This window comes from Canis aureus, chromosome 12 (assembly GCF_053574225.1).
Source record: "Canis aureus isolate CA01 chromosome 12, VMU_Caureus_v.1.0, whole genome shotgun sequence".
NCBI classification, from domain to species: domain Eukaryota; kingdom Metazoa; phylum Chordata; class Mammalia; order Carnivora; family Canidae; genus Canis; species Canis aureus.
Window position 1 is genome coordinate 30,594,193 of NC_135622.1, and position 25,174 is coordinate 30,619,366.

The 25,174-nt window shown below is 37.5% G+C and overlaps 1 protein-coding gene across 12 annotated transcripts in view; it reads right to left on the minus strand.

The window, feature by feature from the left end:
* MTA3 (metastasis associated 1 family member 3) overlaps positions 1–25,174 on the minus strand; it is a 313,378-nt gene that overhangs the window by 127,568 nt on the left and 160,636 nt on the right. For 8 of the 12 annotated variants that reach the window (XR_013349328.1, XR_013349329.1, XM_077843428.1 and 5 more), the window contains exons 9-12: positions 17,729–17,917; positions 7,878–7,952; positions 5,484–5,542; positions 482–606 (exon numbers count right to left, since the gene is read on the minus strand). Coding sequence is in view for 10 of the 12 variants with exons in the window: in XM_077843428.1 (XP_077699554.1) it covers positions 482–606; positions 5,484–5,542; positions 7,878–7,952; positions 17,729–17,917 (448 nt within the window). In the remaining 2 variants the exon portion in view is untranslated. The remainder of the gene's footprint in view (positions 1–481; positions 607–5,483; positions 5,543–7,877; positions 7,953–17,728; positions 17,918–25,174) is intronic. The other 4 variants (XM_077843425.1, XM_077843433.1, XM_077843431.1 and 1 more) reach the window with 3 other exon arrangements.

The window sequence follows — 25,174 nt, forward strand, 5'->3', positions numbered from 1 at the left end:
TCAAATACAATGTAATGCTGCCCATGTCTGATAGGTTTTTGACATGGACAGATACTGATAAAGATACTTGCTGAAAGCAAAGGCAAACACAAACATGGTAGAACAAGTTCTCCCAAACTGGTGCACTTTGATGGAAGCTGGTCTGAGGATCATAAATGGCACTTCATCCACACATAGGTCTTTCTGACAGAAGTTTTTGGAGCCTTTTTCTTTTTCTTTCTTTTTTTTTTTTTTTTTAACTGGAGCCTTTTTCAAAGAAGCGAAGCAGAGAAAACCCAAGACTAAAATGCAGTGTCCAAGTCTAAGGGAAGGGTGGGCATCTTACTCACCTAAGGCTAGATCATCCTGCTCTCTAAGCAGTGTGCCATAGGTACCTTGAGATGGCTGCTCAACACCTCCCACCCAGCAGTGCCAGCACAGTGCCACAAACCTCATCACAGGCCTCAAAGGAGAGAAGAAAGCCCTGCTGGAGAAAACTTACCATAGCAGCTCTCACAGGCTCGTCCTAAGAGGGGATTCTGTGGCTGGAATGTGGTCCCCACGGCTCCATTCACAGCACCAGGTTTGCCATTGCTGGCAGATATTTGGTTGGGATTTGGTTTGCTGCTTTCAATGAAATATAAAGTGAGGTGATAAAAATGACTTGTATAACAAGGCAAAAGTCTGTACACCTCATTGTTGATTTATCTTAACTACATATAAATATCTGAATATTTGGTAAAGAAGAAATAGGCTGGTAAATATAAGGTATTAAAATGAACTCAAATCATCCATCCTTATAAAACAAGGGTACATAAAAACCAATCTCTTATGCCTAATATGCACAAAGAAAATATAGCCATTAGTACTCCTCCACCCAAATACAATTTCCTTAGAACACCCTATAATGCTTTTGAAAGATACAAGTTCTTAAGCTCTATCACTTATCATGAATTCTCCTGAGAATAAAAGATAATTTTTTTGGATAAAATAAATTAAGCTAAAAGCAGTGTGTTGTGTTTAGAGAAAACCACTGTGCCATTTCTGCTGCTGGTATGAAAGCTATTGACTCTGCATTGGCTCTTGAGGGAAATGCACAAAAGCCATGTGTTCAACAAAGACAGTGTGGATGTCAACAGAGCATATCTCCTGAATGTAAGTCGGCATTTCAGGAGATTTAGCCGTTTATGATAATAATTTCTATGATGTCTGAATTTTTATGAGAAGGACTACATACATAGCACTTGAAATTAGAAAAGCCAACAATTATATTCTGAGGCTTTTCTTTTTAAGAAAAAAATTTCAAGAGGACAAAAAAGGAGATATCTATCAAGGCTTTACATGTAAATTTCCCAGATACCATAATTCCTTAGAAACAGGTAGCCCAGATTACCTTGGTACTTACTAGGTGCAAACGTGGTTAATTTTTACCCATGTGGGGTAAGCTAACTTCTCTGCTTATAAAGCCATGCCCTAGAATACTACACAGGTGCACTTGACATCTTCTCAAATAAACTCATAATTCATTAAACATGTATTTATTTCAGTGCCTTGTAAACAGAAATACCTGACTTAAAGGAACTTTCATCCTAGAGGAGCTTTCACATCTATTTGCTAGACAGAAAAAAAGCAAAATAAACTAGTCAACTATTTGTTAGCAATGAATAAATGCGGACTAGAACTCTATCTCCCCATGGTTGCTGAAGTAATCAGAGATCATAACTACTAAGACATGTGGAGTTTCAACATGGAGTTGGCACAGGAGTTTCCTCTTTGCTGTTCCCAGTTTCTTCAATTCCATTTACCAGTGAAAGCCTAATGTGTAAACTTGGCCTGAGAGCAAACTAAGATTTCTTTCTCTCATTGTTACTGTAACTCTTAGGTGACACCTCAATACCACTCCAGAAGAAATCATTTAACCTGAGGTCCCCATTCTGTAATAGGGCTATTATTTTCATTTATAACCTGTGCCAGCAATGTATTTTGAAGACAAATCATTTTTAAAACATTTTTAACAAGAACGTTTAGTTTATAGTTTGCAGCTGAAAATGTGCACAGTTAAAAATAATTTATAATGATTAAGATTTACAAAGGTATGTAAAAATATTTCTGATTTTTAAAAATCTACTAGATATAGATAGAAAGGATGGCCTCTTAAATCAAATGACTGATTCTCAGAAGTCTTCCCCCAAAATATGGAAATTTCTGACGTTTAACCCAGGGCTAAATATATGTGATGAAAAAGAGCTAATACAAATTTACAGATGAGAGGCCTAAAAACAAGAATGAGAGCAAACACAACTTTAATTGTTCAACTGATTTTTGAATCTTACTTGACTGAATAAACCACTGATCTTCATTATAATAATCATAAAAGGAAAACAAGTGTGCAAAGACTCAATGCATATAGACATGTGAATCACTTTACATTAGTTTAGCAAAACCAAGTGCCTACACATTAATTCTCAGGTGACAAATGATGTCAATGTGAACATTTGAATAAACTTTTACTCTAACAAACATACAAAAAAGTTTTTAAAGCTGCATTATATGAAACTGTCCTTTTATCTAATGCCCAAACCTCTCCTCCCACATCTGTATTCCATATTCTACCCCTTAAAGGCCTCCTGAGAATTTTGTACATTTGATTCTCTATCCTGGGCTTTCTCCATTATCATGTAAACATATTTCTCCCTACTTACAGAACTCTTCTACTACTCTTTTACAATCTACCCCTCAAAGTGAAGAACTCCCAAGACTGACCTTTCTAGCCAGTTTTGTTGAGGGGCCAATCTTTACTGTCTGCAGTTCCTTGGCTCATATGCAGTCCTCAACTACTACATTACAGATGACCAATGACCTATCTCCACGTTACTAAATTCTCTGGCTATTTTTCATCAACATCTGACATTAATTAATTAATTAATTAATTAATCTCTTCCCCTCCTTGAAACACACTTCTCTTTCAGCTTTTGGGATAATGCACTGACCTTGCTATCCTACTTTATCTGATACATAAATCCTGGATTTCCTCAACCTTGGTCCGAGACCCTTTGTTCTTATTGCTCCTCCTAAGAAAGCTCATCCATGGTTTCAAACACAATATTATATGCCAATGAAGCTCAAATTTTTATCTCTAGAGCAAAACTTTCCCCTGAGCTTAAGATCAATATATACAACATCATATTCAACACTTCTTTTTGGATAGAGCAAATTCAAAGTGTTAGCCTGCCTCTCTACCAGTCTCTTTGCTTGTTGTGCTGGCCAGAAATCTGGGACTCTAGCCTGACATTACCCCTCTACCCCTCTATACAAGTCAGTCACCTCCAAGTGGTGTACCATTTCCAGGGCCACAATTCCAGTCAAGCTCCTGTCACCTTTCCTCTCCACGAACTTCAGAATTGGGTCTCCTTACATCCACTATTGCTCCCCTTCCCCAAACCATTTTCTAAAATAGAGCAAGTGATCTTAAAGTACAAATTTGATCATGACACTTCCTTATTTAAAATCCATTTCCATTGTTGATCAGATGGGTAAACCCCTGGCTGGCCCTTGCCTGCCAGCCTCCCACAGCTCACCACTCTCTTTACACAGCTACACTGCCATTCTCTCAGCTCCTTAACTACTGTTGTGCCCTTCCAATCTCAGGATCCCCTTGGCCTGGAAAGCCTCCATCACTCAGTTAATTCCTCTTCCTTCTCCAGAATTCACTCAAACTCACTTCCACAAGGAATCAACTGAGTCTGGTCGTCCTGTACCAATTCTCATAAAAATTGTGCTATTCTTCTTCATCATAGTAATTGTCACACTAGGCGACTGTTTGGCACCTGTCTCTCCCACACTAGAATGTGGTATACCTTTCTAACCTTTCTACCTCTAGTACCGAACAGAGTGCTTTGCATACAGGAGACTGCCAGGCTCAAAAGAATGACAGCATAAAATAATTCTTAATCCATTATTTGTTTCAAAATACTTGATTTCAGAGTTAACTGTGAAATTCTTCCAAGGACTCAGATTCTTATCCAAGGACTCAGAAGGTGACTTCATACCTTCTATTTATGTAGATTTATGTAACTTTTTAAAAAAGTTATGATTAGAAACTGTCTTGATCTCCAAAAATCATTCACTTAGATCAGGCTGGCATCATAAATATTTTAAGTTCTATGGAGATTACAATTTCTGTCACAACCACTGAACGCTGTGATTGAAGCATGAAAGCAGACATAAATAATACATAAATGAATGAGTATGGCTATGTTCCAACAACATTTTATTTATAAAAAAGGGCAGCAGGTCAGATTTGGCCTGCAGACTATAGTTTGCTGGTCTTTGAGATCAAGACTCCAACAAAGTCAATGCAAAACATAACAGAAACAATTCTCTGGGTTACTAGGTGAAAACTGGTATAATGTACTTTTCCTTTGATGTGACAGCACTACAATGCACAAGAAAGCTGCTATGCTTGCTTCTAAGAACCTCACATATGAATCACCACACTGTTTTCTTTGGGCAGCTGCTCTTTTATAAATTACTCACATATAATATAAAATTTTCTAAGGTACTACAGAAGGGACATTACAGCTCTGAAAAAAAATTATGAATCCTGTAAATTACAGGTTATCTGCCTTGAGATAAAAAATGATTTAAAAATAACACGATTCATTGTCTAAGAGGACTCCTCTATATAAATGTATTAATATATCAAAATTCAATAAACAAAAGCCTAGGTATAAAACAACTATACTAAGTGAGAAAAATCTTGGAGCAGCACATAGAACTCTGTAGCTAATTTCATTTTAGTCCCCAAAGAACCTAATATAGCACTGTATACTCAGTGCTCAATAAACTAAATTTTCATCAACAAATGAATGATTGAACTCTTACAGACCTCAAAAAAGACTATAATTCATTTAAAATGTAGCAAATGAGAAGCAAACTGGCATTCATTTTGATGAAAATGATTTCTAAGTCCCCAAAATAATGATGCTAGAATACCAGACACGTGAAACAACTGACACCTATTCATTATTTATTCAACATTTACAAAGTATGATTCTTCTTACTTTCTCTAACCCTTCTCCTAAGCAAACAATATAAAATCCTCAACCAAATAAACAATCTCCAAAGGGCAATGTGCACTACATGCCCCTCAAGTCCATTCTATAACATTGAAATTTCAAAAGCTGCTGACTTTCTGAAAAACGTTTGTTTCAAATAACAGAGTTTCACAGGTTAGTTTTCTGCTGCTTTCCCTGCAGTTTTGATGGAAGTATACGACATGGCATCTTTCCTCTAGTCCTTTTGTTTGTCTCTCACCAGCCATTTTTCTTTCTAAAAAAAAATCACTGTAATGGTAAAATGGAAAGCAAGTCTAGTGCTTTGTAGTGTCAGAAAATAAAATATACAAAGAAATTCAAATTTGGCTGAAATTGACCAAGATGACATATTTTGTGTTCATTGAATTCAAACTATGAGAAATATTTTAAAAGATTTCTGTTACTTACTAAGTTGGGATATACACTTGCTTCAGTTTACTCTCAGCTTCTGCTGCTTTTAGACGTTTCTAATTCAAAAGATAGATAAAATATTTTACATACAATGCCTAATAATTATTACTACTTCTTGTCTTAAACATTCAAAAATTGCGATTTCAGGAAAGGTCTTTCTTTCATGTATATATTCTTAAACTGTGTTAATTTGTAAGACAAGTCACTGGAGGTACAGAACTGCAAATATTAATAACATTGTAGATCTAGATTTTAAAATTAAAGCAGTGATTAAGTCCATTTCCCAGTGCTCCATGAGTGAACGAATAAACAGGATTTATAAGTAACCATTTTTACTTTGCGAATTTAGTTTCTACTTTTTTTACCTTTCTGGGAGAGAAACACACACACACACACACACACACACACAAACACACACACACTTTCTTTGCTTTAAAAGAAATTTCTTTTCCAGAAATGATTCGTTTCCAAGGTCCATGAGAAAGAAAGAGATAACAACTCTCCTAAGTACAATAAAATAAGCATTTACCCTCAAATGTTAAGAGATATGCAATATGCAATAAGCTTTAAGGCCTGACTGAACTCACATCAGATTTTAGGAGACATTAGGAGCCAAATGTAGGGAAAGAAATGGGGAAAAGATTACATAGTCATATCCAGAAACTGATCAACACAGTAAATGAATACCAACAAGGAAGAAAAACAATATGTTGCCAATATCCAAAAAACAAAAAATTACAAACCAGAATATAAGGCAGTCATCCATTTTCTCAATGAGGAGAATACAAAACATTTAAGGGGATAATTTAAAACTTTTAGAAACCAAGTTGAAATATTTGGAAATAATTTTATCCATAAACCACTTTTCAACCACCCATGATGTCATTACTCAACCGTCTCCAGGGACTTTTGGCCTTGAAAATCCCAAGTTTTCCAGAGTACATGGTCTTCACTTCTATATTGTTTGAAATAAGCACTTTTGGATTATGCATGATGTTGACACCAGAAACTTTTCAACAAGCCATGGATACGTATTCACTATTCATGATCTCAACAACTCACTGTGGTCATTTAAAAAGTGATCTTTGGGGCGCCTGGGCAGTTCAGTAGATTGAGTGTCTGACTCTTGGTTTTGGCTGAGATTTTGATCTTGGGGTCATGAGACTGAGCCCTGTGTCAGGCTCTGCACTGGGCGTGGAGCCTGCTTGGGATTCTCTCTCCCCCTCTCTTCCTCTGCCCCTTCCCCCACTCGTTCTGCATTGGGCTCCCTGCATGGAGCCTGCTTCTCCTTCTGCCTATGTCTCTGCCTCTCTCTACATATGCCTCCCATGAATAAATAAAATCTTTCAAAAAAATTAAAATAAAAGTGATCCTTAAAATGTATTTTTATAGCATGCAACACTTGCTACTGTGTGATCACATAACTTAAGGAAAATCATCTCTGTGTTGAATATATTTGTTCCTTTCTTTACCAGCTCTAACCTGTGACTAGAAGAATATAAAAACAAATATTGACTGAAGTCACTGAGGAAAATGTGCCTTTCCCCAAAAGTAATAGTACCCAAATTAAGTAATTGAGAAAATTACCTCAACTTGGAACATTTAGGAAGAACTCAAAATTAAAAGACTCCCTACTTTTAGAAATAATTTTAGAGAAAAATTTATAAATAGTACTAAAACATCAAACTAGTAAGATTAACTACTCTAATTAAGGTCAAAGACTCAGGGGAGATATATTTGACACAAATGTCATCTAAGGAGGTTCCAGATCTTTTAAAATATCTTCAACTGTATGGCTGATGGCATTGGTCTAAATTTCTAATAATCCGTAAAAATAACTTGTTCACATCTTAGGTCATTCCTGTCAACTATATTCACAAACAGATAAGGCACTATGCACCTGGCACGGAATATAATAGTGGTATCCTTCCCTGTTGTCTTTCCAAAATATTTACGAATGATGACTTCTGAAGTAAAGAAAATATGAAGACTAAAAAAAAATTTTTTGAGGACTAAAATCTTAAGCAGTGTTTTAAGGATGTGAAATTACATAAAGTTTAAAATAGTAAAGAAAAGATAAAGCAAACATATTTAAAATTAAGTGTATTGCTAAGAAATATTAAGATATGAACAGAAAGCAGTGCCTGGGTGGCTTGGTCAGTTTAAGTCCTGCCTTCAGCTCAGGTCACAATCCCAGGGTCCTGGGATGGAGCCTCCTGTTGGACTCCCTGCTCAGCAGGGAGTCTGCCTCTCCCTCTCTATCTGCCTTTCCTCTTTCTCACTCTCTTTCAAATAAATAAATAAAATAATTTAAAAGGTTTTTTTTAAAAAAGATATGAACAGAAAGCTCACACTAATGTAATTGTATTGGCAGCAATATGAAAAAATTACCTGTTGTACGTATCTGTCAGTAGTTTTCCACATGTAATAATATTCAATGATGCTAGTCAATGATTTCCAGGGGAGCTGAAAAAACATTCAACATGATAATGGAAAACAAACTACTGTAAGAAACTGCTTTCTTTTTTTAAAAAAATCACTTTTTAAAAATAATGAGGCAAATATCCACATGGAAGATTCATTCTAGGAGAAGTGTTTGAGAAAATTAAAATTCTTAGCAAAGGGTACCCCAAACAAGTTCGATTAAGTCAGAGACTCTAGTACAACACATTCCGTTTCTCACCTCCTGTTTTATTAAGGATTATAAATGGTAATATTTCGTGACCTATTCAGGAAAGTTATTCTTGGGCTGCAGGTGGGATTGAAGTACAATTTTTAGAAGTGATATTTGAATAGATTTAGCCTAAGTTCCTTTAAACTTCCAAAGATGCCAGCTACACCTGGTTGTCATTTAGTTCCAGCAAAGCAGTTCTTATCTTTTAAAAAACTGCTTTATTTTGACCTATTTTGTTGTAAATAAAATAAAACCTCTGAAAGACAACATAGCTGAGTGTGACTTGTATTTGAGAAATAGGAAGCTTACCTTTGCTATTTTCCATAATGACTCAAAACTGGCCAAATGAGCTCCTACTAATGAGACCCACAACCAAAATGATATTCAATACATCCCTCTGTAAAGGGAAATCTGTTAGTCATCCAAGATGTAAATCAGAATAGATCAAACCTTCAAACAAATGACTATCGACAGCCACAATCTTTAGCTGTTGCGGTAAAATGGCAGATTTTACCGATAGGTGATCCAGCGCTCTCCCTGACTCCTAGCTAGCTTGCCCTAAGCTACCATGGGGATTAGAGTACTTCCCACACCCCACTGCTGCTAGGGGTCTGCTTGATATCGATGTGTACGATATCCACACCATTCTTATCACCTCCATAATTCACTCACCTGTTTGCTCTGAAGAGAAAACAGATGGAGTTTTGAGAAAGAAAATTATTTTAAGCTTAACAGGGTGGCAATTCCAACAGCAGTTACAAATGCGGCCTCCTTAAAGGACCAAGTCACACAGCCACTGGCAGCTGCATTACAGCTAAAGCAAGTACCGTTTTCCACAACCTAACAAGCAATCTAATGGAGTTCAAAGTGTCTGAGGGATGGTAAGCAGCCCACCACAAAACCTCATGGTGATGTCTGAGGATAGTCATGGGCATAGTCCCCCAGGGTTCAGAGAATAGTCACAGGCATAGTCCCCCAGAGCTCGAGCAAGCTAAGACCTTTTTATCTCCTAACTATTCTTCTTCTGAGAAACAGCCCCTGGCCTGCAATTACCTGGAAGGCTGAGAAAAAGAAACCAAGTGCCTATGTAACCTGAGCTTCATCATCAGACAGATTTTATCTAAGCCATAAAGTCCTAATCAGCTGTGCTCATCACCACTGCTCTCTCATCAAGAAGTACAGCTCTTGAAAGCACAGGTAACATATCCCAGTGTGTCTACTCCTGTTGCAGGATCATTTCTCCCTCAACCCTCACGGCTTCATAAGCATTCCCTAGGATATGTCAAGTGAGAAGGAAAAAATCTGAATGCGGCAGATGGCTTTGCATGATATACTGGCACTGACCAGAGTGCTACTGCTGCAGCATTTCAGCCCCAAGCAGGAGTGGCTCTGAAGCACAGTGAAGAAGGGACAACCTTTGGGAGGGCAGGTCATTAGTCATCATCTGGTCAGAGGTACTAATCCATACCCACTCATAGAGAGTGGTTATTAACTGTCATGATGATTGGGGACTTGAAAGGAATCAGATCAGAAGGTTGGTAACATCGAGGCTTAGGAAAGAGGTTTATGGGAAGGATACCTCTGGATGGGCCCAAGTGTGAGGATATCTGTGTCTCCATGCTTATCAAAGGCTCCCTCTGGAGAGGAAGTTCTCATTAGTATCAGCAGGACAAGATGATCTCCTCTAGAGCTCTCTCAGTCAGCCTCCTTCCTAGCCAAAACAATGACTGCTCAAAGGACACAAACAAACACAGAGGCAAGCAGACAGAGATTACACATGGGTACTATTACATGGATGTCCTCTCACCAAATCTGATCTGATTACTCCAGGTGTCCAATCTGCAAGGAACAGAGTATACTGGGCTTCCAACATGGCACCATTCCTGGTAACATGTCAGTTACATTAGACTCTCAGCATCCTGGAATGAATAGACATCTTGTTCTTGTTGAATAGACAATTATTCTAAATATGACTTGCCTTTTTTGCCTATAATGCATTAGCTAGCAATACCAATCACAGATTTATGAATGACTTATTCTCACAGAACACTGCTTCTAACCCAGGGCTCAGAACCCTCAGGAATAAAGGTATGGGTCACCCTACCAGATTAAGAACACTGGCCATCTAAGGAACTAAGAGAATAGTAGAGGAATTAGATTTTGAATGCCAACAAAGGCCTCAGGCTAAGTATCAGAAACAGAAAGAAGATGAAAGAAGCTATCTTTCTTTCTTTCCTTGCTTGGTATAATGATTTTCCTTCAGCAGCCCAATTCCCTTTCTATTTTTATATAAGGTCTGTTGATGGTAGTTTTACCTTTACAATTGAATGCATAAGTAACAAGCTATAAAGACAAGCTGTGACTAAAACCAGAGAAGGATGCTGTGACATTAAATTTGAAGAAAAAGTACCACATTTTCTAACAATTCAGGGATAATTACAATTGTTTAAAAAGTTGATATATGGAAAGGAAGCATGTACAGAAGGCAAGGATGACGTTGAGTGGTGGCAGATATTATCCACCCACTTCCAGCTTACCTTCCTTAAAGATCTAAACATTTTCCCCAGATACCCTCAACCAAGGATGCAGACATATGGGCCATGTTTAGGCAAGCTGACAAAATGACATCCAGATAGAGAACTGAGCAACATAAGAATGAGGCTGCATGCAGGGAGAATGAACTGTTTGGCAAGAAAGATGGCTGAGGGGCGCCTGACTCAGGCAGCTGAGTGTATGACTCTTGATTTTGGCTCAGGTCATGATCTCAGGGTCCTGGAACTAAGCCCTGCATAGGGTTCTACACTCAGTGGGGAGTCTGCTTGAGGATTCACTCTCTCCCTCTCCTTCTGCCCCTCCCCCTGCTCCCTTGCATGTACTCTCTCTGTCTCTTAAAATAAATAAATCTTAAAAAAATATATATCATGAGATATCATGTTGAGATATCATGTTCTTCTGGGGCATCTGTGTTGACCTTTCTGCCATCCATACTTAACATCATGGTTTCCAAGAGGTAGAGAGCATGGATGTTTCTACTGTTCCTGGAAGTCTAGTGTCCAATGCTGGTTTTCTGGTCTTCCCCGGGATTCTGTAAAAACCCAATATGCTATATTCCTTTTTGCTTAAATTAGATACAGTGAATCTTGTACTTAGCAACTAAGAACCCTAATATAATACATTTATTCTTTATTCTAAACTAGGTGAGGTTGAGTTTCTCTTATCCATAATCAAAAGCACTCTAGCTCATACAAAGGTAGAAAGTAAAGTGTTCAAAGAATAGGCCCTAGGTATGTAGCATTTGCCTTTTTAAGAATTTTATTTAAGTAATCTCCACACCCAAGGTGGGGCTTGAATTCATGACCCTGAGATCAAGAGCTGCATGCTCTTCTGACTGAGCCAGCCAGGCACACCAATGTGTGGCCTTTATTGACAGTCAAGTTGGAGCAGAAATTAAGTTTCTGCTAGAATGTTGCCATTGCAGAGTTAGATACTGTTCTTGGCTTTAAAAGTCCAGCTGTGAAGCATCTAAACTTGGATCTCTGGCCCACCTGGAGGTTCTGTTAGCCTGTAATAAATCTCTTTCCTTAAACTAGCTCACTCAAATAGACTGTCATCTCCAATTACGGCTTTCCAACTCCCTTCAAGTTCACTCACCTATAGTGGAAGGCTAGAATGGAAATACTGTATTTCTGAGACTCCCTTGTGATTTATTCTTCCAAACAGATGTAGAAGACCTAAATTCAGAAGTGAATTAAGCAGGATAGAATGGTGCACAGGTATCTGTTTAGCTGCAGCAGAGCAAAGAGGCATAAAATTGTCCTAGAGCCATCAGCTCCACTAGGGGCTTCCTAATTCCAAAATCATCGTTAAAGTAGTATAATCCTGGAACAGAGGTTGTTAACCTGCCAGCTTCCCACTTCCTGGACAGGGCAGAGGTAGAAGCTCCCCTGCTGGACCATTTCAGTAGAACGTTCTGATGTCCATCCTGGAGCCTATTTCTCCAACCCTATCAATTGACTCTATATTATATAATATATAAAACTATAAAAATAATTATCCAAAATCAAATCCCATTCTGTTTAAAATAGCTTTTGTAATTTTGTTATCTGCAACTGAAGTTTAAATGATAAAACAGCCAGGAAATATCCTCTGCTGAAAGAAGTTTCTATGGCAAGAGACCTGAATGCATGAAGGAACACAGACTTTACTGTTCTGCACTTTTATCAGGTTCCTTTGTATATTTCAGGTCCTGTTTCTCCTTAGAATATAAAATCTACAAGAGAATGTCATTCTCACCCTAAAAATGAGGAGAGAAAAAAAATCCAGATAATCTAAAAACCACACCAATTCTTGAGCCTATCATGGAGCTAAATTTACAAGACAATAAACTGAACTGAATTCCAAAGTCACTCTGAGTAAACCCTAGACTCATGAAACTCATGAACTATTTTCACTTTGGCAAAGCACAAAATTAAATTAAATTAAATTAAAATAAAAAAAATAAAATAAAATAAAATAAAATAAATAAAATAAAATAAAATAAAATAAAATAAAATAAAATAAAATAAATAAAATAAAATAAATAAAATAAAATAAAATTAAATTAAATTAAAACAAAACAAAACAAAATAAAATAAAATAAAATAACAAATAAAATAAAACAAATAAAAACAAAGTAAGAAGAAAACAGCCAAAAATTTACCAAATTATTAAAGGCCAACAGTGAGCTAGGGCAACTGTTTAACATCTATGGGAGCTCTAAGCACTAGGGGAATCCATCCACATTTGCCACGGATCTCCATCAGGTGTTCATCAGAACACTTGTAATCTCTCTCTCTAATAAATAAATTAAAACTTTTTTAAAAAGGGTCAATTCAGGGCAGCCCCAGTGGCTCAGCGGTTTGGCGCTGCCTTCAGCCCAGGGTGGAATCCTGGAGACCTGGGATCGAGTCCCATGTTGTGCTCCCTGCATGGAGCCAGCTTCTCCCTCTGCCCCCACCCCTCTCTTTCTCATGAATGAATAAATAAAATCTTTTTTTTTTTTTTTTAAAAGGGTCAATTCATTACGAGAAGGTAACAATCCTCAATGTATGTATCCAGTAACAGAGATTCAGCATAATTAAAGCAAAAACCTACTATAATTGAAAAGAAAAACAGGAAAATTCACGGTCATAGCTAGAGGCTTTCAATACTGCTCACTCAAGAACAGAACAGGTAGACAGAAAATCAGTAAGGCTCCAGAAGACTTAAGTACCACCATTAATAAATCTGACCTAAGTAGCATGTATAGGACATTCCACTAAATAGCAAAATATCTCTTTTTTTCAAGAACACATGGAATATTCATAATAATGGACCATATACTGAGATAAAAAATCAATCACATGTAAAAAATGTAAAATTTGATTTTTTTAACAAAGTATGTTTTCTGATCACAACAGAATTAAACTAGACTTCAGTAACAAAAATATAGGGAAAAATCACAAATATGTGGAACTTACCTCTAAGTAATCCATGAGTCAAAAAAGAAAATCAGAAGGAAAAATGAAAAATACTCTGAAGCAATGAAAATGAAAACACAACTTATCAAAATGTAGAGAGGGGCCCTAGAGCACAGGGCTTGCTGAGGCTGAGACAGGAATACTGAAGAAGCCCTCCCACATTCCAGGCCCTGAGTAAAGCACAGGTAAGAATCTGAAGTCTGTGGATGTTCAGATAACCTCCTATTCACCCCTTCATTGAGGGAGGGACCTGCCCCTCAAAAGAGTATCAGGTGGCCAGACGGACAGCACACAACACTGAAGACAAACAGCAGAGACGCACAGTGTTTCATTAGTCACAGATACAGCCCACAGGAAGACAACACCATGTAGGGCCACAGTGAGTCACTAGGGGCTGGGGAAGTAAGGTTCTGTGTAGCAAGAAGGTGAGGTATATCCTGGTTTGGAAAAGGTTCCTATGGGAGAATGGGCCTGGCTTGTCTGAGTAATTCTGCAGGCTGGCAAGGAAGTGAAACCCATTGGGTTGAAGGAGGAGCAGGGGGAGGTGCTAGAAGAACTGGGCAGGTGGGGAACCTTTCCTGCTGGGTGAGGGGCAAATCTGGAAAGAGCAGTGGAATTCAGTTAAGTTCTGGGGCCCAGTGACGCTCAAAATGTCAAGGCAGTACATGAAATTTTAGGCCTTCCAGTACAGTGGTACCCTGAAGGTAAACAGGACAACAACCAAATCCAAAACTGGCCCAGCTACAGATTAAATTAATATATTAAAGGATCTGGTTAAAAAGGTAAGACAGCACACATGAATAGATGGGAAATTTAAACAGAGATGAAAGGTATGAAAAATAAATATAAATGTCAAGCAAAACATGCTATCATATTTGAAGAATTCCTTTAACAAGTTTCTCAGTATACTGGACATAGAATTAGTGTACTGGAAGATAGATCAATATAAATTATACAAACTAACATACAAACAGATTACAGCTCTTGGAAACTCAGTAGAATGATTACAAAAAAAAAACACACCCAGGTGCACTGTAGTAATAAAACTGCTAAAAACACAAAAGAAAAGAGAAAAGAAAAAGAAAAAAAAAAGAAAAAAGAAAAGAGAAAATCTTGAGCACACAAAAAAAGAAACATTTACATACAAAAGTACTTCTCATCAGAAACTATGTGAGCCAGAGAGACATCTTTAAAGTATTGAAAAAGAAAAAGAAGAAAACGAGTTCCATATAGAGTACATTTTTGTTAAAGAGGACAGAAGATGATTTTGAGAAGAGGCAAAAATCACTGTCAGCAAAACATATACTACCAATAAATGATTACATTACAAAGAAAGGTTCAACCTTAAGCTTCAACCTTAAAAAGACAGTAGGAAAAGACAAAGCACTTAAGCCTAAAGCAAGCTGAAGAAAGGAAATGACACACATAAAAGCAGAAATTGATGAAACAAACAAAAATCAATCAAACAAAAAACTGGCTCTTTGCAAAGATCAAGAAAACTGACAAACTCCTAGTTGGACTGACAGGAAAGAGAGAGAAGTAAATTCCCAGTATCAGGAATGAGACAGGGAGCATCACTAAAGCTCCATCCCCAAGACCTTCAAAGGGTAGTAGGAGATTATTATCTATTTTATGATAACAAACTAGACAACTCAGGAGAAAATGAACAGGGAGAATGTGGTTGGCAAGCCAGAGGAGTAGGAGATACCTGTCTTTGTATCTGACAGCTATCGACAAATAAAAATAGCCCTGGAATGATGGATATAGTAAAATAAGAAGCTATGGCAACACAGTGGAGCAAAGAACGAAAAACAAACACTCAGAAAGGATCACTGCAGAGGTAGGCTTAGTTGAGACATCTGGAAATGGCTAAGAACAAAGAAGAAGGGTAAAAGCTATCAGTATAGGCCACATGGTGGGTGCCACTGTGGTCCCAGTGGCCTACTCTGCAGAAGAGCCAGGCAGCCATTGCCACTGAGGACCTCAATAGCCATCAGGACAGTCCCCGCCATGTTCACAGCCTGAGAAAACTGACAGCTTCTGCTACTGAAGTAACCAACTGCCGTTGCTGATACTGACCTCCTAGAGAGGGAAACGCTGCTGCTCCCCTCCCAGATGACAATGCTGTGTCCCTACCCCAGGAACAGAGCTCCCAGCTCCAACTTCCAACCCTGTGAACAACCAGGACCCCAGAACCCTGGCTGCTCCGCATGCATCCGCACTGTAGACCTTGATTCCATGTCTGTTCCACGTGTGTTCATATCTCTGGCACTGACATAGCAGGCTAGCCAGCACCTAGACCCTAGACTGCTGTCATTGCTGTCATTCTGCAAACCTACATGCTTCACTCCTAGCTCTTTAGTGGTCCAAGCATGCTCACACCTCGTGCTCACTGCCATGGCAAGGGTACTCCAAAGCTGGATCCAATGCTGACAGGGATCCCTTTGGCAATGATATATCCCACGGGAGAGAAAGAGATCAAGAGGTCCCCAGCAGCCTTTGCCACCAAAGACCCTAACAGCCTTCACTGCCACTGCAGATACCCGGAGCACTGGCTGTTGAAGGCTCCTGCAATTTAACTGACACTGACCCCAGCTGATGGAGCCAAATATACGGTATGCTTATGGGCCTTCCCAAGAGCTGGAACCATCAGACTTGCTATTTCAACACCCTTGCACCCACTGCAGGTGAAGGTCTCTCCCCACTAAAACCAGTGGGTAAATTCTGATAGAGGTGACTAGTAAATCAAATGCACAAACATCAACACAAGGCTATAAGAAATACAAAAAATTAAGGAAACATGACATTACCAAAGAAACAATTTTCCAATAGCTGACCCCAAAGAAATGGAAATCTATGATTTCCTGATAATGATTTTAAAATAATGGTTATAAGGAAGCTCAATGAGCTACAAGAAAATATAGACAGAACTGAAATCAGGAGATAGACTCCAAAAGAAGGAAAATAATATACAAAATAAGCTCAAAAGAGAAAGAAGTCACACACACACACGGAAATCCCCAAAACCTGAACAAAAATTCTAAAGCTGAAGAATACAATGAATTAAATGAAAAATGCCACAGAGAACACCAAAAACACATGATCAAGCAGAAAAAGAATCTGTGAACTCAAAGACAGGTCATTAGAAATTATCTGGTTAAAGTGGAAAAAAAAGGAAAAAATAAGTGAAAGAGTGTATCCAGTTAGCAGAAGGAAAGAAGCAACAAAGGTCAGAGGAGAAATAAATGGAAGTATAAACTAGAAAAACAACAGAAAAGACCATTGAAAATAAGAGTTACTTTTCTGGAAAGATAAACAAAATTGACTAGCCAAAAAAAAAAAAAAAAAAAAGTCTGAAATGCACTCAGAAATGAAAATAAGGAGACAATACAACTGATAGTGCAGGACTACAAAGGATCACTAGAGACTACTATGAACAATCACACACCAACAAATTGGATAAGCTAGAAAGGATGACTGTTATAGAAAGCTATCCATGGACTTCTCAAATAGAACTTTCCCCATTTCAAAGAGATTATAAGCTTAATTAAAGAGAGCAATTCCACAACTACAAAGACAAGAGGAAACACATAAGTGCTTAAGTAGGTAAGATTATCTAGTACTTAAAATGCAAGTAAGATACCACATATCATTAAGAGGAGTCAAAGACCGAAAACTCCTAAAGCAAATTTTCCTACTCTGCTTGGTACAGGTTGTTTCCATATTAAAGGTCCACATCAAGTTCAGGCTCAACAATTAGTCATCCTACTAATATAAAAATATAAAAGGTCTAAAGGAGAGTAACAAACTCAAAAAGCAGAGCTCAGAAATAGTGCAAATGGTGAGAAAAACTATCCATATCTTAAACTTGAACTCAGAATCTCCTAACCCTGGGTCTTATAATTACTTCCCCAAAGAAAAGTCAATTTTCTCCCTCTCTAAGACTAGCCTTCATTCCACAGGGAGCAGGTAAAAATTACTAAGTCACAGGCTTGCTAAATGGTTTACCAAATTCCCGATAAAGACAAAACACTCTTATCCCAACATTTTATTTGCAATTTTCTACTTACGAAGTCTTGACGTATGTCATTGAAGTCTTTGCCATATTTTTCCAGGGCCTCTTCAAATAAACTAGCTTCAGAGGCTGACCACTCTTCCATTTCATCTCTGCATAAAACAGGTCCTCCAACTGGTACTAAGACACTAATGGCACTGCTCAAATCATAGCTGTGCCTATACAATGTATCCATAGCATGAAACTAAAGAAAACAAAATGGAGAGAAAAGATAGCCAAAATGCAAATTTCCTAGGTTATTTAAAAACAGAAATACTAAAATGTGTGATGCACTTAAAATTAACACTAATACACTCAACTGTTTTTTAAGTAACAAAATTAAGAAAAATTTAAACATCAGATTACTTACAGTATCACTCATTGCTTTAAGAAAACGGTGATTTGTACCTTCTAAGACGTGTATTTTTAAAAATGCAAAAAATAAAAAAAAATTTAAAATGCAATCATTTGTCATAGTAACCTAACCATGAAGATCCAGAGCCTCTAGGTGTTAAACTGGGAAGCCAGTAAGTTTCATCATCCTCTTGGTTAACGAGTACCAAAATCACTTCAGCTACTATACAGGGCTGGCACAGCCTTTCTTGACATGGGGAAAACAGAGTATGTACCAGAGAGAGAAAAAAAATATTCTCAAGTTGGATTAAAAGAATGATGTCCTAAGAATGAGAGATACAGAAAACAGTGGAATTGAAAATGATAGTGACACCAAACAAAACTACACATTCATGTTAAGCAAAACAAAATTAAAGTACATATCCATGTGAAAACAGTAACGTGGTTAGGATTTTGTAAGACCAAGAACAGATACCCAGGCTTGCTTGGATTGGTTAGGCTGGGGTAGGTTTCCTACAAATTTCAAGAGACAGTGATATGAAGAGTAATTTAAAAGGAAGAAAGACAGATTTCTTGGCTTTTTGCAAAAAAAGCCAGATTTCTTGGCTTTTTGCAAAAAAAGCCAGATTTCCTGGCTTTTTGCAAAAGTACCTTGGGTCTAGCTTACTTAAAAAACATGCTTCAGGGGATTCCTGGGTGTCTCAGTGGTTTGGCGCCTGCCTTTGGCCCATGGTGTGATCCTGGAGACCCGGGATCAAGTCGTGCATCAGGCTCCCTGCATGGAGCCTGCTTCTCTCACTGTCTGTATCTCTGCCTCTCTCTGTCTGTATCTCTCATGAATAAACAAAAAATCTTAAAAAAAAAAAAAAAAGCTTCTTTTCAACAGAAGCAGTGAATAAACTTAGGTCTCAAAATTTTAAGCTTTGAAAAACCTCAAATGGTTTTTCTACCAGAGAGAAAGATTCACTTGTAGCATATATGCACATTTGTATGTGTAGCAGGAAAAGAGCAAAACAGGATGCTCTGCTTTGCTGTGTCTGGATAAGGTGTGGCCCAGATTTGATTGGCAAGGGGATCAAATTCTTATCAAGAGAGAACTAGTTCTTTTTTTCTTTTTTTAATTTTTATTTATTTACAATAGTTACACACAGCGAGGGGGGGAGAGAAAGAGAGGCAGAGACACAGGCAGAGGGAGAAGCAGGCTCCATGCACCGGGAGCCCGACGTGGGACTCGATCCCGGGTCTCCAGGATCGCGCCCTGAGTCAAAGGCAGGCGCTAAACCGCTGCGCCACCCAGGGATCCCGGGAAAACTAGTTCTATTTAAACTTTCTAACACATGAAAGCAAGTCTTGCACCTTGTATACAAAGCATCTTCTGAAATTTTCACAAAATGGAGATAGCATCACATCAATTTGACAACATGTTTCTTAAAATTTAGCTTATAAGTGAGTTCCCTATACATATAAGAATATAAAATTAGGGCAGCCTGGGTGGCTCAGTGGTTTAGCGCCGACTTCAGCCCAGGGCATGACCCTGCATGGAGCCTGCTTCTCCCTTTGCCTGTGTCTCTGCCTCTCTCTCTGTGTCTCTCATGAATAAATAAATAAAATTTAAAACATATATATAAAATTAGCTCCAGTATCAACTAACATCTACTAAAAAGAATTATTGGCTACAGCATGCATTAAAAAGATATTTACACTGTGATACATTAAGACATTGAAAAAGGGTCTAGAATAGGAATTTGTTGATAGAACTAAAGATGGGATTTAAGATCTACAAACACGTTTAAGGTATGTTAACTTACTGCTTTAATAAGGATTAACATCTCTCTTAAATAAATCACTGGATTCCACAAAACAAAGGCAAGTAGGAATTTCATTTTCTATTCCCCAGGTATAATCACACTGACCATGTATAGTGTCCTTTGCTATATGTGTCACCATTATGGAATAATAACTTCAGTTTTCAAAAGAATTTCTTCTCACCCTTCTGCCACAAGGGTTACAAAAATGTTAGAATTGATCTTTATTCTTTGCCTGTGTTCTGCAAACTTCAGAATCAATTGAACTCCACTTTTTCTAGCTAATCTCACTTGACAGATTCAGCAGTTTAACAGATTCAGCTAAACACGTTTACATTGTCCCTGAAATTATTATTTGTAGATAACTGATCTATGAAAGTGAAAACAAAATCCAATAGCATTTAGGGATCCTTTCAATTAATAATGTATTACCATAAACAATTATTTTTGAAACAAAATTTACAATGGATAACAAAACTGAAAAAGATACAGTGATATTCAAAATCAATAATTATATAAATGAACTGTGCTGCTGAGATTCCTCAGGAGGTAGAAGTAATTTTTATAATTAGCAGGTGCTCTGAAACCAAAAGTCACACAATTAAGTGAGTTTTTCTCAGCTGATATTATACCAGCCACTCAAAGCATGAAAGGATATTCAGTCTTTTGTTCATGTGATATGAATGAAAATACTTTTCTTAGAGGTACTCTTAAAAATGATAGGCTATTATTTAATAAGGTTTCAAAGAACCAAAGCAATATCATAGCCTTTATAAGTGATTAGGACCATAATCTGAAATGATTAAATTGTTTCAAAGGTTCTGTTCTTTACAGAGTGTTACTGAACACTGAAGTATTTGCTTTCAGAAGACTAACTCCTGCACTGTCACAAATCAAATGGAAAGAATGGGTTCAACTTGTAGCTGACCGGAGACTATGAAACCCCCAAAGCCCACTTTAAAACAGCCCAGAGGAGAGTATCACCATGATCAGTATGTGCAGAAAATAAACATCTCATCAGACATATGCATTGTGGAATCCCTAGGGAATAATTTTATTGAAATTGATGACCAACTTCACAAAGGAAATCGGGATCACATGATGTGCTAGGAGTCCATATTAACCTCATTTTTCTGACACACATAGGTGGCTCCTTTTTTTTTTTCCCCCAGATTTTATTTATTTATTCATGAGAGACACACACACACACACACACGGGGGGGGGGGGGTGGGCAGAGAGGGAAGCAGGCTCCATGAAGGGAGCCCGACATGGGACTCGATTCAGGGTCTCCAGGATCACGCCCTGGACTGAAGGTGGTGCTAAACCGCTGAGCCACCCGGGCTGCCCAGGTGGCTCCTTCTGAATTAGTTTTATATAGTCTGATCTTACCCTAAAGAGCTCTAAGTAAAACACAGACAAGGCAACAAGTGAAGACTCTCAGAAACAGACTAAGACACAGGAGTTTGATGTATGACTTATGGTTTATCAGTAAGATAATAAAAATTCCAAGAGCTAGATATGTAAAAGAATACACTGGCTGATTTCTTTCTTTCTTTTTTTTTTTTTTAAGATTTACTTATTTGAGAGAGAGAGAGCACACATGAGCAGGGGGAGGGGCAGAGGGATGGAGAGAAGCAGAGAATCTCAAGCAGACTCTGCACTGAGGGTGGAGTCCTACACAGGACTTGATTCCAGGACCCTGAGTCAAAATTAAGAGTTGGTCACAGAACCGACTGAGCCCCCCGGGTGACACTGGCTGATTCCATTTAGATGAACTTGGAGAAAAGTAACAATCAATGGGAAGAGAAGTCAGAATAATGATTTCCTCAGAAGCAGGGGATTGTGGTATGGGGTGGGGGGAATCACTGACTGAGGAGGGGCATGAGGTAATCTTTTGGGATTCTGGTAGTGCTCTTTATCTAGATTTGGATGGTGATTATAAGAATGTATACATATATATATATAAGTTTAAAAGCTCTGTACCTAAGTATACTTAATACACTTTACTGTATGTATATCTCGATTTAAAGATGAAGAATTTAAAGACTAAATGCAAAAAAACTGAATATCTTTCCTCTTAAATACTTTGCAAAGATACCATGTTTTTAATAGAGATACAGATACACAAGACAAGATCCATTCAAATCTAAATTTAAAAAAATCATAAGAACTAAGCACAAGCTGTTCTCTCTGCCAAATAGTGGTGAAGGTGTTGTCACATTTCATCTCATTCATAACAGATGGAGATGACAAACAGAAATATTTTAGGAGAAAGACTGACAATGAAATCTTGGCAGTGAAATTCTCATCTTTTGTTCATTAAGTAGAATCACACTATGGTAGACTGGATTATTATTCAGCAAATATTCACTCCCTCCCCTGGACCTCCATAGGAGAGTATACTTCCATTCCACTGATGTTGTGTCTGTCCACGTGACTTGACTGGCAAGTAAGATATTCAAAATATGTGATATAATAGAGCCTTGACATGTGTTTGCATGTCTGGACTTGCCCTCTTGAGCTATTGGCTTTTGTCAGCAGAGGATGAGATATGCATGAAGTAGATCTGGACTCTTCCTGCAGTTTGGCACCTAAATTGGCCTGGTCTAGTTCAGCAGAATCCTAGACAATCTGCACAGAGTAAGAAATTAATGCTTATTATAAGCCACTGAAACACTGGGCAGTGTAATAAATCTGTGTTTTCCCTTTTGAGAATAAAGAACTTATTCACTCCGTGCTAGATGTGCTGTGGGAAGATAGCCCTTCAAAACGTCCCATGGAAGGCAGCCCAGGTGGCTCAGCAGTTTAGCGCCACCTTCGGCCTGGGGCGTGATCCTGGAGTCCCGGGATCGAGTCCCACCTTGTGCTCTCTGCGTGGAGCCTGCTTCTTTCTCTGCCTGTGTCTCTACCTCTCTCTCTCTCTCTCTCTCTCTCTCTCTCTGTGTGTGTGTGTGTGTGTGTGTGTCTTTCATGAATAAATAAATAAAATCTTAAAAAAGAAAAACCAACAAAACGTCCCATGGAGTTGACTGAGGCCTTCATTCATACAGCATCATAGCCCATCTTCTTCTTCTGTTCAAACTTGCCTCTTTCCCTTCTCTTCTACTCCTAATAAATTTCCTACATACAGATCTCCATCTTAGAATCTGTAGCTACATGCTACAGCCTGTAACATGTAGCATTATTTTGGCCACAGCTAACTGACACACGTATATATTCAATCCTAACTATTGATTTGCTCAGTTACCATTTTATAATAACTTCATAAGTATACCTCAAGCACAAACTATAGCATTAAGAACACCAAGTCTATTTAAAAATTAATAAGCATATGGTTTTTTTCAAGGAGGTGAATATAAATTCTTATGAGTAAACTGTAAACCATGATCAAAGCAAAACACTTTATATATAAAAGAGAAGTATGCCATCCATTCTCCATTTTGCTTCAGTGCATAGTACTCAAATCAAAATCCCTCATTCATCATAAAATTTGTTAAGACATAGTCGTCATTCACTCAAATCAATCTATAAGACACCCGGAGTCATGTCCTTATTTTAAGTCCTATCTTTTGAGTAGTATCACAAGAAAGCTACATGGGTGGCAAGGCCACAGTAACCCTATGCCCTAAATGTCATTTGCATGAGCAGAACTAGGAATTCTTCCCCATCCCCCGGGTAATTCTAGACACCAACCAGACAAATATTTATCAACTGTGTGAGGACAGGCAACCAATGCAGGCAAGGGGAGGCTAAAATAATTCAGGAAGAAGTGTGACAGGTAAGCTTCCATACTGACTTGAGCTTTTACCTTGAAGGCATTTTCTAGATTGCTACAAGACAGAAGAGATAAAAACAAAGTTTCCTTTTTACTAGGCTGAGTTAAAAGTAGGTAAGACCTGAGGAGTAAAATCCTATGGAGGTTTATATTCCAGGCCCTAAAGGAAATCCCAATATATTAAAAGAATTGGTATCATACATGCTCTTGGACCACAACCCCCAAGGCAATTAAGATAAATTTATGAACTTTATTTCCTTGGAAATTAACTCACAATTAAAAGCAAAATTATAAAGTAAATTAAGAAATACTTAGAACCAAGTGATAATAAAAATATTATATAATCAAAGTATACAGGTACATTTACACTCTTAAACACTGATGATGGAAAAGTGAACAAAGTTGATGGGCTCTAGTCAGTCTTAGAAAGCTGGAATGGGAATATCAGAGTAAATCCAAAGAAACATAGAAGGAAGAAAATAATAAACAGTGAAAAAAACTAAATAGAAAACATATAATTTAAAAAATCAACTAAACTCTTATTTTTTTTAGATAATAAAAAAGAAAAATCAGGCAAAACTATCAAGGAAAAAAAGGGAAATGACACACATAAACATTATCAGGAGATTTACCAAATTATTCTGATGAAAGAATAAAATGAAAACTTACATTGATAAATTTGAAAATTTAGGAAATTTCAAAAATTTCCTAAATTAACTGATCAAAATGAGCTTAAGTAGAATAAAAACTTATTCTAATTATTAATCAAATTATAGCCACAAGCCAAACTAAGAGACATTCTACATAATAAATGCCATGGTTATGAAAGACAAAGAATGAACTGTTCAGGACTGAAGGAAATTAAAGCAATACGACAACTAAATGCAATAAATGATTCTCAAGTGAATCTCTGACCAGAAATTTTTTTCTTTTGTTATAAAGAACATAACTGGAACAACTAGAAAGTCTCACTAAAGCATTCAGACTAGATAACAGTACTATAATACCACTCATTTATTGCCTTATGATATATTTAGAAGGAAGAATAATTTCATGTTTCATATTTTTTTTTACTGCAGTGATAGTCTTATTAGTTTTATTTCTAATTTACAGCCTTGGAAACATGAATAATACTCAAGTTTTAGGAAACTGAGTTTAAAAAAAATTAGGAACTCTCAGTTAATTTTATATTCATTTTGAAGACTATTTCTGATATAAACTAATACCCAAAAGGTTAATCTAAACATTTAGGTATTCTACGGGCACCTGCGTGGCTCAGTTAAGCAACTGACTCTTGGTTTTAGCTCAGGTTGTGATCTCAGGAGTATGAGATTGAGCCCCACATTGGGCTCCGTGCTTAGCTTGGAGTCTGCTTGGACTCTCTCCCTTTCCCATTGGCCCACCCTTAGGCTCTCTCTCTCTCTAAAATAAATAACTCTTTAAAAAAAAAAAGATTTATATATTCTGCTTAGTAAAGGTTCCTTTAAATGTTGTAAGGACTGTGATTTGCACCATCTTCAAACTCCC